The 16,325-nt window shown below is 43.1% G+C and overlaps 1 protein-coding gene across 3 annotated transcripts in view; it reads left to right on the plus strand.

The window, feature by feature from the left end:
• The window catches only part of ACOX3 (acyl-CoA oxidase 3, pristanoyl), a 70,415-nt gene that overhangs the window by 22,545 nt on the left and 31,545 nt on the right, over positions 1-16,325 (plus strand). For all 3 annotated transcript variants that reach the window (XM_069977363.1, XM_069977362.1, XM_069977365.1), the window contains exons 9-13: positions 126-308; positions 987-1,109; positions 4,540-4,660; positions 6,948-7,070; positions 8,604-8,717. In XM_069977363.1, the coding sequence (XP_069833464.1) occupies positions 126-308; positions 987-1,109; positions 4,540-4,660; positions 6,948-7,070; positions 8,604-8,717 (664 nt within the window). The remainder of the gene's footprint in view (positions 1-125; positions 309-986; positions 1,110-4,539; positions 4,661-6,947; positions 7,071-8,603; positions 8,718-16,325) is intronic.

A 16,325-nucleotide genomic window follows, 5' to 3' on the forward strand; every position in this document is an offset into this window, starting at 1 on the left:
TGACCAGTATCCACCATTAGTCATCATCTCTCATTCATGTTAACGAGACTGCACCGATGTTTTTTTTCAAGATAGTTTTAGGTCAATTTAGACATTTTCTTCACATTATTCATATTATTTTGTAGGACCCAAAGCAACGTCTTGGCGCTTCTCTCGGCACTCTATCCAGTGGTAGGGTTTCCATCACCGGCATGGCAGTCACTAATCTTAAGCTCGCCATTACTATTGCTATCCGATTCTCTGCAACACGCCGCCAGTTTGGACCTACTGAATATGAAGAAATACCCGTTCTTGAATATCAGTTACAGGTACGTGTACTTTATATTTTACTATCATAGACCATGTTCACATGGCGTATTGTACCGGGCCACGGAACGGTTGGTCTCTGCGAAGATCATCCCGGACTGTACTGCAGTAGAGTTTATGGCCGTAGAGTCATTAGCGTGCGCCCGCATCAGAACTTCCCATAGCACACTGTGAAGCAATCGGCTGCAGCCGCTCGCTCCACAGTGTGCACTGACATGTTTTCCTACGGCCGCTATTCACTGAATAGCGGCGGCAGAAAACTGACACGTCAGTTCTTTGTGGCGCCGCTTGCGATCCCGGCCGGAGCATATGCTATGTGTATGCGCTCCGGCCGGGATCCTATAGAAGAACATGCAGTGTAGCTATGCGTACAAAGTACGCCCGCTATTGCCGATTACAACAACGGCCGCACTTTTACGCTGTGTGAACTTAGCCTAACATTGTTTTTGGAGTTGTAAAGATACCATGTCTAAAATATCTAGAGCTTGCAGTCTAGTTACCCTTACAGTTTGGCCAAGGATGTACATAGGGAACCTCCATAACAGTTTACATTGGCCAAGTTGAGTATAGAATCCTTGACAAGGTTTCAGTTATCTTTATAGCCTAATAGCTTGACATCTTCTGTGTGATAAATTCTTGTTTGTTTTAAACTAGTTTTGATCCTTTTTTTCTATTTTCAGCAATGGAGACTGGTTCCTTACCTAGCCGCAGCCTACGCTTTAGACTTCTTCTCCAAGAGCTTCTTTTTTAACTTAGTCGAACTTCAAGTTGGAGTTCTTATGAAAGATCGGAGTCCAAGACAGGTAAATAATGGGAAACTTATGATCATAATTTTTGCAGGTAAGATGCTGTATCTTCAGATTCACTTTCTATAAGGTACTTGGGAGATAGAGAAACAAACAAATGAGGGCAAAGAGGACCACATTCTGTGAGATTCTGAGCCAGGTCCAGGTCTAGGAACCCCCATAGACTCAACGATGGACATAGTTCACAACGGCAAATAGCTCTCCTCTAGTAGTAAGAAATCTGTCTCTACAGCGCCACCTATAGGTAGCTAAACTTTAAGGAGAGCTAAATCGTTTACTTTTCATACCATACTTTCAACTGCATCTTCTCAATAAGAATCAGGAGCCCTTCAAAACTAAATTTGCTTTTTTTTATCAATGAAAAGTAAAAGGAAGTAGGCATGCTACGTGAACCATGTTATGTAACGAAAAGGTAGACCGCAGAAAGAAACAATCCACAGAGTAGACCCATAAAACATGACCTCAGTGCATTGTTTCTTAGAACAATTCAGAACTGGATTCGGAAGCTTGTACAGTTAAATACCTAGATGGAAACATTCTGCAATCCTATAATTGTGACTTGTGTTTCCAATAATCCCTTTTCGGTACGTGCTCAGCAGTTATCATATAAGGTTACAGTCGTCCTGGAATAAAAGATGGGCTGGTAATGGTCCATTTACCCGAACGTGCACTTAGATTTAACCACATACTTAGCTGTGCTTCTTACTCTATCACTATATAGTCCTCACTACAATGTGGGCAACCAGGCCAGATGACAGGTTTGGTGGCCAAGGTCTATCGGCCTGGGAGATGTCTTAAGGAGGATGTGTTCTTAGTGCTGTGATTTATTGTGAAATATAACAGTGGATTGTGCTGTTTGTGGGTTTGTGTCTTTAGTCTCACACCCTATAAAAGAGCCTGAAGGAATAACACAGATGGTTAGAGAAGATAATGAGGTTTCGGGCACTAAGCTTCAGGGTTCATTGACAATGTGAATGTGGCTTAAACTTTATATTTTACAGATTTTGCTTATTAAAGGAACATGATTACATTACTTATTCTGTACTGACCCTGAGTTATATCCAGAGCTCACTGTTACATTACTAATCTTGTATTGATCCTGGGTTATATCCTTTGTTATACTCCAGGGATGCACTTACTTTTCTGCTGGTGAATCTTTTATTCATTTTGGGTTACATCATGTATTATACTCCAGAGCTGTACTCACTATTCTGCTGGTGGGGTCACTGTCCATACTGTATATACAACATTACTTATGCTGTACTTATCCTGAGCTTTATCCGGTATCATACTGCAGAGCTGCACTCACTATTCTGCTGGTGAGGTCACTATGTACATACATTACATTACTTATCCTGTACTGATCCTGAGTTACATCCTGTATTATTCTCCAGAGCTGCACTCACTATTCTGCTGGGGAGTCACTATGTACATACATTACATTACTTATCCTGTACTAATCCTGAGTTACATAATGTATTATTCTCCAGAGCTGCACTCACTATTATGCTGGTGAGGTCACTGTGTACATACTTAACATTACTTAACCTGTATCATCCTAAGTTCACAGTATATATATTTGTATACTTGTACATAGTGTTCGCATATAGAAAACCCAATAGCAGGTCTGTGAATTTAGGAGACATCCTATTCCAAAAACAGATTTCAGGCAGTGTCACTGTGCCCTCCTGCCGTGTATGATAATATTCTGAATAATCCAGTTTCTTGTTCCTGTTGTCCTCATTACATGTTCTGCACAGTCCTAGTTATCTCAGCTTCATCATCCACTTACAGTACAAATATGCCAAAGGGGGTATTTTTAGTAAGAAATTCTGCTTTGAAGCAAACTATTTCCGTAATTTAGTTTTCTGCTCTTCTGTTGTTTACTTCGCTATTTATAGTTTCCAAGTTAGAAAATCTGGAAATAGAAAGAAGTAATTGAGATTATAGAAGACCATTTAGTTTGGTTGTATGTGACCTTAGGCTGCGTTCTATACTCATACACTATGTTTGGTAATGTCACAGAGAAAATGGGAACTTCACTTGAAAAGTCATTTATTTTTTCGAATGAAATTTTAAAAAGTCAGAGTGACACAATCTTGGCATAGGCCCATCCCCTGTCAGAAAACTTGTTTATATATTGTTTATAAAAAATGCTTCCGTGTCTAGATCACTGTTCCATGTGTATTTTGTTGCCCCCTAGTGTTCCTTTGGTTCCTTTTTAGAATTTCCATCTAATGTGTCTAGTGCTGGTGGTCACACATGCTCAGTAGCTCATTTCCATTACCTGGATTCTTTGGCACATGGACAGTGGCCAGCCAATACGAATCAGTCTACTAGAACCGCTTACTTTCTAACATTTAAGAAACTGATTTCATCGCAGGGCTGTATAACTAGAGATATAACCAGTAGGAAGAGAGAGAATGTGATCCCGCTGTATAGAGCTCTAGTGACATCACAGCTGGAATACTGTGTCCAGTTCTAAAGACCTCACCTACAAAAAGATATTATTAAAATAGAACAGGTCCAAAGATGGGCTAAACAAATGGTGGACGGTCTGAAGCATAAAACATGTCAGGAAAAACTTGAGGATCTAAATCTGTAAAGTTTGGAGGAAAGAAGGGAAAGGGGGGGGGGGGGCATGATGGAAACCTTTATATATGTTACAGGATTTAATAAGGTTCAGGAGGAAAGTGTTTTTAATTAAAAAAAAAAAATGAACTCAATCTGAGGTTATTTGGGGGAAAGATCAGAAGTAATATGAGGAAATATTACTTTACCGAAAGAGTAGTAGATGCTTGGAACAAACTTCCAAACATCCTACTGAATGTAGGCCTGCCTGGGATTAAGGGCCTTTTTACACAAAGATTATCTGACAGATTATCTGCCAAAGATTTGAAGCCAAAGCCAGGACTGGATTTGAAAAGAGGAGAAATCTCAGGCTTTCCTTTATGACCTGATCTCTGTTTATAGTCTGTTCCTGGTTTTGGCTTCAAGTCTTTGTCAGATAATCTGTCAGATAATCTTTCTGTGTAAAAGGGCCCTAAGGGTCCATTTACACAGAAAGATTGTCTGAAAGATTATCTGCCAAAGATTTAAAGCCAAAGCCAGGAATTGATTTGAAAATAGGAGAAATCTCAGGCTTTCCTTTATGACCTGATCTCTGTTTATAGTCTGTTTCTGGCTTTGGCTTCAATTCTTTGGCAGATAATCTTTCTGTGTAAATGGACCCAAACATATATCTATCTCAAGATAATAAATGAAGTAATATAAGAGCGGGCTAGATGGACTAGGTGAGCTTTATCTGCCGTCAATCTTCTATGTTCTATGCCTACAATACAGTACTAGCAGTCATTACTGTTTGTCTATGAGGATGACCCGTCTTGTGTGCCAGGGATATTCCAGGCTATATTTTATGTTTTTTCAGGCTGAACTTGGCAAAGAGATTCATGCATTATCCTGTGCCGCTAAACCATTGGCCTCATGGACTGCACAACACGGGGCTCAGGAATGCCGGGAAGCATGTGGAGGTCACGGCTTTCTAGCTAGTAAGTGACCAGAAAGTGTATTACTGTCATGCTCCACAGATTATCAGTCATAGTTCAGAAAAATTCCAAGATATAATTAGGGATTACTGGATGCATCTGTATCTTAAAGACAGGTTAAGCAGATGGCAGACTGATAAGACGTAAGCTGCGGCCAAAACAAGTCATCTCCAATTATGAGCCGATGCTGCGGGGAAGGCTCCGATAACATCGCTCTCCAACAATAACGCCATGCTCACATCAGGGCTTCATCATAAATCCCCCGATAAACACTGAATATAAATTTTATCTTGGGTGTAGCTTGATACTCTTGGACGTTGTCCCAATATCTGCAGAAAGAGTCTATGCTTTTAGGAAATAACCCTCGACTGGCTGGATTCTGGATCACTTATAGTTTGCAGTGTGTTGGGCCATGAAGCCGGCCAAATGTAGTGACAGTCCTGGCCAATTATTGTGCAGGGGATTATAACATGACCCCGATCACAATGAAGATTTGTTGTGTTTCCCAGTATAACATGCAGAAAAAAATTTAACGAAAAGTCCAAAAATTTATAAAAACCAGCAGTTGGCAGGTGGGAAATTTTATATTGAGTAGGCACTTACCTTTCCCCGTGCCCGCGGTGAGCGGTGGGAATGGCCTCAGGACCCCCACCTTTCCTCGAGTTGTGATGACGCCATGACTCGGGAGGGGGAAAGCCTGTCCTGGTTGATGGACTGGCTGTTCAGCCAATAAGTGACTGGAGTCGCATCCTGCCCCAGTCACTGATCAGCCAGTCCATTAGCTGGGTTGTGATATATCAGCGCTGGAGATCCCTGAGCCCTGAGGGTTCTGAGGCCGGTCCCGATGCTCACCACAGGAACGGGGAGAGGTAAGTAAGTACTGTACGTGTAAACAATTTCCCCCCTGCCGGCTTTTATAGATCACTGGACTTCTCCTTTAAACCATCCTTCAAACGTAACACCCCAACAGTGTTAATGTTAGGGCATATGCTAGCCATGTAGCAAGATGACAGGAGTGGGTTTTTGTGTCACTATGTTAGTATTTTATATATTTTTCTATAACCATCCAGTAATAACAGGTTAAAGGTATTTTACTGTAGACTTTACTGCCTATCGCCTTAAAAACTCTTGACACATTAAGGGGGAGATTTATCAAAGGGTGTAACATTTAGACTGGTGCAAACTGTCCACAGCAACCAATCACAGCTCAGCTTTTAGCTCTGGTGAAAGGAAAGAGGAGCTGTGATTGGTTGCTGTGGCCAGTTTGCACCAGTCTAAATTTTACACCCTTTGATAAATCTCTCCCTAAAAGTTTTGGTTGGTCAGGGTCTGGGTGCTGAATCCTCATTGATCATTAGATGTAGTCAGGAGAAGCACTCAGCCCAGTTCCTCAGCTAAGTGTCCATTTAAGTTAATAGATGAGGCTCAAAGACCGCCATACCTAGTATGTTTTTACTTTATTACTGCCTAATGCTGGATTTCACCTTTTAACCCCTTCAAGACCGAGCCCATTGATGCCCAGATGTCCGGGTCAAATTAATGCAATGTTCCTCCCCGTCTTCTAAGAGCCATTGCGCTTTTATTTTTCCACCTACAGGGCTGGTTGAGGTGTCATTTGTTGCGCCATGATCTCTAGTTTTTATTAATATCATATTGATGTAACAGAATAATTTAAAAAAATTATCAATCCTGTTTTCTTTTTTTTTTTCCGTTTATGCCGTTCATCGTGCGGGAACAATAATGTAATATTTTAATAGATTGGACAATTCCTCACGCTACAATATATATTATATTTGTTTATTTTTATATTTTTATTTTATAATGGGCAAGGAGATATTTTAAACATTTATTGGGGGGGGGGGGCTATAAAGGTTTCCCATAATTTTTCCCATTCCCAAGATCCCATTAATTTTTAATGCAATGTATTTTTTGAATTAATGATGCAATGTGCAACAACGGCCATGATTAATACAAAAATTAGGTTGTGTGAACATAGCCTAAGACTGTATGTAGAGAGGCCCCATGTTTTTTTTTTTTTTTTTTTTTTTTTTTTTTTTTTACTGTTAATGTACAGAAGAAATAAATAGGTTACAGACATGCACATACCCTGTAACATATAGTGTCTCAGTTTGCTCTGTGCATAGTGCTTGACACCTTTGCAGACTGCTTACTTTTAGCTGTAGCCTATATCATTATACATGTCATTGCTTTTGCATTTTTCATTTGATATGCGCATATCATTTGCATATTTCAATCAGGTAGCCATAACCACCTATGTTTTCATGTCAAGTGAATCGTTTAGGTGACATCCGCAACGACAATGATCCAAACTGCACGTACGAGGGAGATAATAATGTCTTACTTCAACAAACCAGCAACTATCTACTGGGTTTCATCCACTCCATACAACAAGGTCAGTATCCGTATTACATCCAATTGCCTCATTTCCATATACTTGCCTTTTATAAGCCTTATTTTGATTATGCTTTTTTCTTTTATACCATTATTACTGTTTGTCACTTTGCACCCTCATGTCTTTTTGTACTGTGAATTACTTAGTTCAGGAACCAGATAAGTAGAGAACTCCTGGGCAGTGTGAACAGTCCTTAAAACACTATGTACCAGCAGTACATCACTTTTCTGTTTTTACCATAAATACACCGACGCGCAGACAGGTTCCTGCGCATTGTGCCGGTGTATTGCCGGGCACCGGCTCGGCCTGAAGCACTGGAGGTGGGCCGGCCCTCCCCCAAGTGGGAGGAAACCCCCTTCCCCTCTATAACACGGCTCCATTGATTCTATTAGAGCTGCGTCACAGAGGGGAAGGGGTTTCCTCCCACTGGGGGTGGGCCGGGCCTTCTCCAGTGCTTCACCCCTGGGTGGTGCCAGGAAATACATCGGCCATGTGCGCGGGAACCAGGCTGCGGTGCAAAAAAGGGCCGAAGCAACGGCATCCCCGTGCTGACGCCAGTCTATTCATGGTAAAAACAGAAAAGTGATGGATTAGTTGCTTCTTTATTCATCCACTTTACCACAACAGCAATACATAGAACACACAGCGTATGTGTCATGTATTTACCTGGTTGCTCTGCAGTGCTTCAGAGGCAGAGGCAGGCTGACATTCCCATACACGCCCAGCCGGCTGATGCTGCAGATAAGCAGCCTATCAGAGGTAGGGGGCAGGAGCGAAGCTGTGCAGGAGCACAGAGCCAATCGCGAGCTGCCAGGCGCTTCATGCAAATCAGGGGCGGTGTATTTAAACAAGCAGCTGAGGTTCAATAGCTGCCAGTGATAGTTTTGCCTTGCTTTACTACACCAGCATTACTCTGTGTTCTGACTCCCTGTATTCCTGACCTCTGCATTTGTTACCTGACTTTGGCTTGTTATCTGATTTTGTACCTCGCTCCTGACAGTGTTTCTGACCTTGGCCTGTTTATACGGTATTCCCTTTGTATTGTGATTTTGTACTGTTTTGCTATCTTGGATTTGACCTCTGGCTTGTTTTCTGACTGTGATTTTGGTTCTGATTTGTGGTTTATACGTACCTGGCTGGTTTGATTCGGACTGCTGACTTTTCTCCTTGTCTGGCCCTGCACTTAGTAGCGTAGGGACTGCCGTCCAGTTGGGGTCTGCCACCTAGAGCAGTACGTCCAAGTAGGTAGAGACAGTGGGCTGGGTTCAGTTAGGGCTCACTGTTCCCCTACGGACGTGACAGTATGTGACATCTTTCCAAACTTAACTCTAATATATAGCTGCTATGAATAAGGCTTAAAGGGGATGTGTCACCTAAATTTTCTTTTACTCATTAGAACCAGATACTAAAACTTGTTCTTTTATTCTAATCTGTTTCTATTTTCTGACTTAAATTTTTTTTTATTTCAGTTTTTGTACATTGTTTTCGGGGCTGCCATATTTACTTTCTAAACTGTGGATTATTATTCTTCAGATAACACCCCCTGTGAATCCCCTCTGGGCTCTATACATTTCCTCAGTGATTACAAGACTATCCTGAAGCAGAAGTTTACTGCAAGCTCTGTGAGGGAGTGCCTCAACTCCGCAGGTAATAGGGAACAGTAATATTTTCTAACAGGGGTCAGAAAACATTGGATCAGATCTGTAGTTTATTACTCACTTTCATCTAGGACCTGCAACTATTTTGAGGTCAATGGGTCCATGACCCTTCTAACCTGTTTATGGCTGCTGGAGGTTGTCAGGAAGTTGAAAACGGGCAAGCAGGCTGCTGCACCTTATTGGTGTAACTCTTGTTAATTTTAATAGGAATTGGGTAAACTTTGTAGCACCAGGAGCTATGAACTTTATGTAACTTTCCTCCAGTGGTAGGAATAATACCCTCATGTGGGCACCATATTTTGTGCTCACTATGTATAAATTGCGGACAAGAAGAGAAAATAGCACTGCATCTCACACCTATGGCTGATACTAATGCTTCTCAGCTTCATTTAAAAATCAACTCCAGGATGTTGGTATATAATTTGATCAAACCATATTGCCCCATGTACCAGCGTGCAGGTCTCCTGGCTTACATGGGTCCCTACACTAACTCACCACCGTGTCAGTCAGCGACCGCCATCCCGGCGAGGCACGCACAACCAGGGAAGGGAAGCCATAGAACGGCCCTGCAACCCCACTGTCACAGGACCAATACCGGAGGCCCCCGTAAATGCCAGCAGGCACCGCCAGCGGAGAAAGCTGTAACCAAACAACACAAGTGTGAACAAGGTCTAAAGCACTCACCACACTCCAGCAGGTAGAATGGGAAGGATAGGAAGTACAAGTCATGTGTGCACAGGTTTCCCTTGCTAATTGTGGTCATGTGGGTCTTACCAGGAGGAGTGGCAACACTGAGAATAGGGAGAAATGTAAAATACAGACAAGAAGAGAAAATAGCACTGCACCTCACACCTATGGCTGATACTAATGCTTCTCAGCATTGTATATGGAATTTTAACCCTTTTTCCCCTCTTTGGACTCCATCCTTAATTTTCAGTTGTCTCTTAGCTTATGGGTGGAGCCTACCCTCTATGATGTCTCCTATACGCTGCACACAAAAAGGAGAGGTTCTGCCTGCCTTTTTCATAAACTTCTATTGGTAGCATGTAATTCTATCCATCAGTGAGCTAACAATCCCTCTCCTCTCTGAAGATGAATAAGTGATTGATGAGTTTTGGGGGTCGAGAAAAAGGTTTTTCTCTGATAAGATTTGCTTGTATTATTGATTTCTGTAATTTTTTTAAATGGCAGTGATCTTTTATAGAGGTGTTTTAACTAATGACAATTATGCCATATGCATAGTTTTTGCCAGAAAATATTTATGCATCTTCTGGGGATACCTATCAGAACAGAAGTTCTGCTGCCCCCCATGAAACTTGACTGATGTGGCTCCCCTTGCAGTATGAATTAGATTAAAGGGGTACTCCAGAGAAGAAAATAGTTTTTAAATTAACTGGTGCTAGAAAGTTATACAGGTTTGTAATTTGCTTCTGTGCAAAAATGTCAAGTTAGGCTAGGTTTACACTATGTTTTTACAAAAAACGGATGGAAAATTTAATGCATTTGTGTGCATTCATTTTGAGCCGTTTTTTTCATTGATTTAAAAAAAAAAAAGAATCAAAACGCATCCTTTTTTTTTAGCATACACAACCACATTTTCGTGTCCGTTAAAAAAAAAGATTCTTTTTAATGTTTTGTTTTGTTTCTTTTATAATGGAAGTCAATGGAAAAACAGATGCACACAAATGCAATTGCATCCGTTTTTCCATCCATTTTTTTCTTTTTCTTTTTTAACACATATGAAGAAAAAGAATTAAATCAGTCTTATTCCTACCCAGGGGCGTAGCTAGGATTCATGGGACCCCATAGCAAAAAACTGTATGGGGCCCCTCCTCCCCTACACACATATATATATATATATATACATACACACATACACATACTCGGTGATGTGGCCAGAGGCAGAATCCTATGGTTATATACATAGTTGCAGGAGCAGACTACCTTTTCCTTAACCCTTTATTTACTGCAGTGTGTAATTGACCCAGTGTTCTCTTACATGCTGCAACACAAAAAAGGGTTAATACAGAAGACAATTATCTCTCTCCTTCTACTCCTGCACTGATAACACTTGACCTCTGCAGGAACTCAGAGAAAAGAGGTCAGAGGTTATCAGAGTAGTCAGGCAGAGAGCTAATTGTCTTCTGTATTAACCCTTTCTTTGTTTTGCAGCATGTTAGAGAACACTGGGTCACTTACACACTGCAGTAAATAGGGGTTAAGCAAAAGGACACAGGAGGCTCTTATCTTCCCTGGGCCCCCTTCATCCACGGGCCCCATAGCAACCGCCTTCCCTGCCTCTATGGTAGCTACGCCACTGTTCCTACCAGTCTGGCAAGAAGCTCTCTGCTGCCATCTTTGTCCATGATAGGAACATAGGCCTTCAGCACTGGAATACAATTTTTTTTCTGTTGACCTCTATATGCTTCAAAAACACAATACTAATCAGATTAGAAGCCATTCCATGATAGCATTTCCTATATCATTGAATCACCAGTGACTAATATATGGGTGAGGTGCATTTGCAATTTCTGAGGCTTCACCTCTGACCATTTCTCCCAGTATTTATAACTAATTTTGTCCACCTTCAACCATCACAGCAGGACGTATGACTCCTAAAACAGAACATCTTTATATTTAACATTTATTTATATTGGATTTCACTAAACTAAGATACTAGATAAGATACGAAGAGACACTTTTCAATTCCGACTTACAAAATCTTATATTTCCCTGGGGATCTGTAACAACGCTTGGAAGAGTAGAAGATGGTAGTAACGTCTGGACGCTCCCTCCAGATGATGTCTGTCCAGATTTCCTAATATTTGCCGTCACCCCCTTGATACAAATAAGAGGCGTCTGCCTAATAGACAAAGTTCTTTGATGGTTCCGTGTTTTACGCCTTCGTGCACAGAGAAGCCGCAGCGATAAACATTTTCTTACAGCACTTGAGAAGATTACACAACACATCACTTTCAGGCAATCAGATTGTATTTGCAAACAATGGAAGTAAAGCGGAGAACAGCTGTGAGTCATGGGAACAACTGCTGGACATTAACGCCAGATGGGCTCCATCGCTCAAGAAAATGTTTGTGTGTTTTCCCTTCCTGGAAGTTAATTGTATATAGACAGAGTTTACGCTCTGCATGCAGCATGGGCGGCTTGTTTTTCCAATCTCCTCCCATAGGTGCCTAAACAGTCTGCCCATTGAGGTGCCGTGAAGTGCTTTACGTTGTTAAGGTTTCTTTCTATTTTGTTATTGTAAAAGGAATGAACCATGGCACCATTTTTTTTTTTAAACTGTCATTTTTATTAGAAATTAGAATTTTTAATAGAAAAAAGCAATGAAGCCAAAAACAGGTGGTCATACAGCACAGCACATATCCAGTGAAGCCTCAGAGGGAGATTGTACAGTGAGTAATCAAACAAGAACATTCAGTACATAAGGAGATATGTTACATAGTCACTATAATATTGCAGCAATGAAAGTCCCAATGAGGGACTTCAGAATCAACCCAAATAACATATAATCTATGACCTTAACCACTAATAGTGAAGAGAATCAAAGAAAAAGAAAAGACACACGAAAAGACAAGCACCTGAAACAGAAGGGAACGGGGAAAGACAAAACATGGAGGGGTAGGGAAGGGAAGGGAGGGGGGCAGGGTAACGGTCCAGACTCCCTCAGGTATATCCTTGCTGTGTACAGTAAGCATCCCACGGGAACCACACCGCTTCAAAGAGGTCCAAGCGATTCGCCAGGGAGGCCGTGAGATAGTCCATAGTTCTCATGTCTTTTATTCTAGCCATCAAGTCCGCCAGTGGGGGCGGTAGGGTCTGCTTCCACTGTCGCGCAATCAAGGTCTTAGCTGCTGTCAGTAGTTGCAATCCGAGTTTAGTAGCTTTCTTACCAATAGTTATCGGGGTCAGGTTGAGGAGGCACGCTAGGGGGTCACAGGGGAAAGGCTTCTGTACAATAGTAGATATCATGCCACAAACGGTGGACCAATAAGGCTTAATGCTCGGACAGTCCCAAAAGATATGGTGGACTGTCCCCAATCCCCTAAGGCATCGCCAACACACAGGGGAAATGGAGGCATTCAATTTGTTAAGCAATTCGGGAGTATGGTACCACAGCATAAGCAGTTTATACTGGGTCTCCTTGTAGGCGGTACAAATGGATGATTTAGCTGCCCTCTCCCATATGATCCCCCAGCACTCCGGGGAGATGGTTTTGGCCAGGGCTGTCTCCCATTTCACCATGTACTTGTGACGAGTCGGGGTGTCGTCTACAGGCGAGCCCAATATTTTATAAATATCAGATATAAGGCCTTGTCCATTGGGACCAGCTCTAGACAGCTGTTCAAATGCCGTAGGCTTGGAGACTGCAGTGGACCCCAACAGGGTAATCATAAAGTGATGCAGCTGTAAGTATGTGAATTGCTCCACCAGAGGAAGTCCATGTTTTTCGCGCAAGTCCGCAAAAGATAGCAAGGTGCGAGTGAGAGGATTGACAATGTCCGCAAAATTGAAACAGATTGCGCTCTCCCCATGTCCGGACCACCACAGACTCTATACCCGGGGCAAATGCGGGGGTAAGGAGGAATGAGGCTAAGGGCGAGAGTGGAGAAAAAAGTTTCAATTTAGTGGAGCATGTTAGCCAAATTTGTCTAGTATGTCGGATAGGGCCCAGGAGTGGGTCAGGGAAGGTAATGTTCGGGTTAGGGAGCCAAAGGAGGGAATTTGGATGGATAGGAGCCAACCATCTCCGTTCTATGGCCATCCATTTGCTATAAGCATGATAGGAAGTCCAGGAGGAAATACACCGCAGATTGGTGGCCCAATAATAATGTACAACATTTGGCACTGCCAAGCCGCCCTAAACTTAATAGTCAGCATTACGGATTTAGGGATTCTGTGTCTCTTCCCGTCCCATATAAATCTAAACATGGCTGCTTGGATGGCTTTAAGTTCATGCATTGGGACCCTAACTGGTAAGGTTTCAAAGTGGTACAGTAATTTAGGGAGAATAGACATCTTAACCGCTGCTATGCGGCCCAGGAGGGAGATGTAATGCTTGCTCCATTTCACCATAAGAGCTTTAACTTCTCTGAAGAGTGTGGGGAAGTTAGCGGAATACAAGGAGGGGTAAGATGCAGTCAAGCGGATCCCCAGGTATCGGATGGAGTCTGTTGACCAGCAAAACTTAAAGTTAGTACGCAAATGGTGCAGCTCCGCTGCTGGCAAGTTAAGAGGTAGTGCCTCAGTTTTTGCCGTATTTACCTTGTAGCCCGATAACACCCCGAACTCTTGCAATAACTTGTGCAAATTAGGTAAGGTTACAAGTGGGTTGGTGAGGGTTAGCAATACGTCGTCGGCGAACAACATTAGCTTGCATTCCCTCCCCCTGATGGAAACCCCGCTGATATCCACATTATTTCTAATGGCCGCCGCCAGGGGTTCTATACAGAGAACAAATAACAGGGGCGAGAGCGGACAGCCCTGGCGGGTACCATTAGAAAGAGGGAACACTCCTGAGCTGTGATGCGAAGACTTAACAGATGCTGTCGGATGGGAGTATAATCCCTGAATCGCTGCCAGGAAAGGACCCGTGAAGCCGTAGGTGTGGAGGGCCTCAAACAAGAAAGGCCATCCCAGGCGGTCAAACGCCTTCTCGGCGTCTAGGCTCAGAACCAGTGCTTTATCATTTTGGAGATTGACAGCATCTGTTATATCGATCGCTCGCCTAGTATTGTCCGCCCCATGTCTGCCTACAACGAACCCCACTTGGTCCTTATCCACTAGAGATGGCAAATAGAGGCCTAGACGTGTGGCCAGAATTTTTGTGAAAAGCTTCAAATCTGTATTCAGAAGGGCTATGGGCCCATAATTGGAACAGTCTAGGGGTCCTTGTCAGGTTTGGGAATTAGGGTTATGAGAGAATGGAGCATGGAAGAGGGGATAGGGGAGCCTTGCATGTAGGTGTTGAACAGACCAACTAGCCAGGTAGAAAGGAGGTCAGAGAAGGTTTTGTAATATAAATAAGTGTAGCCATCCGGCCCCGGAGATTTTCCCGAAGGAAGATGTTAAAGGACTTCTTGCAATTCCTCAAGGGTAATAGCTGAGTTTAGGTGTTCGATCGCATCGGGGGATAGGGCTGGCAAATGGCAGGAAGCCAAGAAGTCTTATATCTTCTGAGCCCGAATAGCAGGGTCAGATGGCAGGGAAGATGGGAGAGAGTATAGGGCAGAAATATAGTTTTCAAAAATTCAGGAGATATCCTCCGGGTGATATTACATGGTTCCCAATTTATCTCTGAGAGCCTGCGGAGACTGCGCTGCCGAGCGTTCAGAGAGCATACGAGCTAGAAGGGTATGTGCTTTATTGCCTCTCTCATAAAAACGTTGCCTAGAGAATAGGAGCAAACGTTCAACCTTGTGTATAGAAAGGTCCTTAAGCTTAGCTCTGGCCGCAACCAGTCTGCGCAGGGTGCTCACTGAGGGCTGGGAAGACAAGGAGGCCTCCAGGGTCCGGATGTTGCGTTTAATCTCCAATATGTCAGCTTGACGGTCCTTTTTCAGTTTAGAACTAATCGCTATACAGTGTCCTCTAGTAACTGCCTTATGGGCTTCCCAAAGGACTGATTGGGAAGATACTGTCCCCTCGTTTTCTCTAAAATAGTTTTCGATGCATTGTTTAATAGAATCCCCTGACACCTGGGTTTTGAGTAAGGATTCGTTAAGGCGCCAGTGACATTGTCGGGTGGGTGAGAGCATGGGTGACATGGTGATGTGAAAAGGGCCGTGGTCAGACCAGGAAATGGATTCTATATCTGCTCTCCGAAGCAAGTGTGGGTGTGAGTAAAAAGAATAAGCTTTTTCCGAGGGGTGCACAATCCTCCAGAGATCATATAGGTTATGGCGGCGAATTAATTTACGGAATTCAACCGACAGCCTACGCAGCTCTTGGGAGGGAGGTAGGCCTGAATGGGAGTGTCTATCCATTAGCTCTGAAAATGGAAGGTTAAAATCCCCCCCCCCCAGCACCCTAGGTGAGGGCGGGTAAGATGCAAGCCGTTTGAGCACCCCTCGGAGAAAGGGAATTGCCTGCGGTTTGGAGCGTAGATGTTGCATAACAAGAGGGGTTTACCCTGTAGGTTACCCTCCACTACTACGAATCTCCCCCCTGGGTCCGAGTAGGAAGACGTTATCTGCAGAGGACAGTGTCGGGAAACTAGAATGGCGACTCCCCCTTTTTTACACCCCATTGTGGCTGAGTAGGTATGCGGATAGGAATGTTTAGCGAAATTAAAATTGGCTTCAGAGTCAAAGTGAGTCTCCTGTATAAAAGCAATATCTGCTCTCAGAGAGCATAGCTCCTGTAAGAGCAGACGTCTCTTAACATTAGTGTTTAGCCCTTTGGCATTTATCGTGACTATCTTAGCCATAAGGGAATCAGGTTGTGGAGAAGGCTAATAAAAGCGTAAAACTCACCCGAGTCTAGTGCGAAGGAGACCCTCCGCAACTGACGGCCCGAGGTAGCTGGAGATCCATCCGGAGTCTGGGACCGCTGGGGACAGAAAAGGGAGGGGAGGGGT

This window comes from Dendropsophus ebraccatus, chromosome 7, assembly GCF_027789765.1.
Source record: "Dendropsophus ebraccatus isolate aDenEbr1 chromosome 7, aDenEbr1.pat, whole genome shotgun sequence".
Lineage (NCBI taxonomy): Eukaryota > Metazoa > Chordata > Amphibia > Anura > Hylidae > Dendropsophus > Dendropsophus ebraccatus.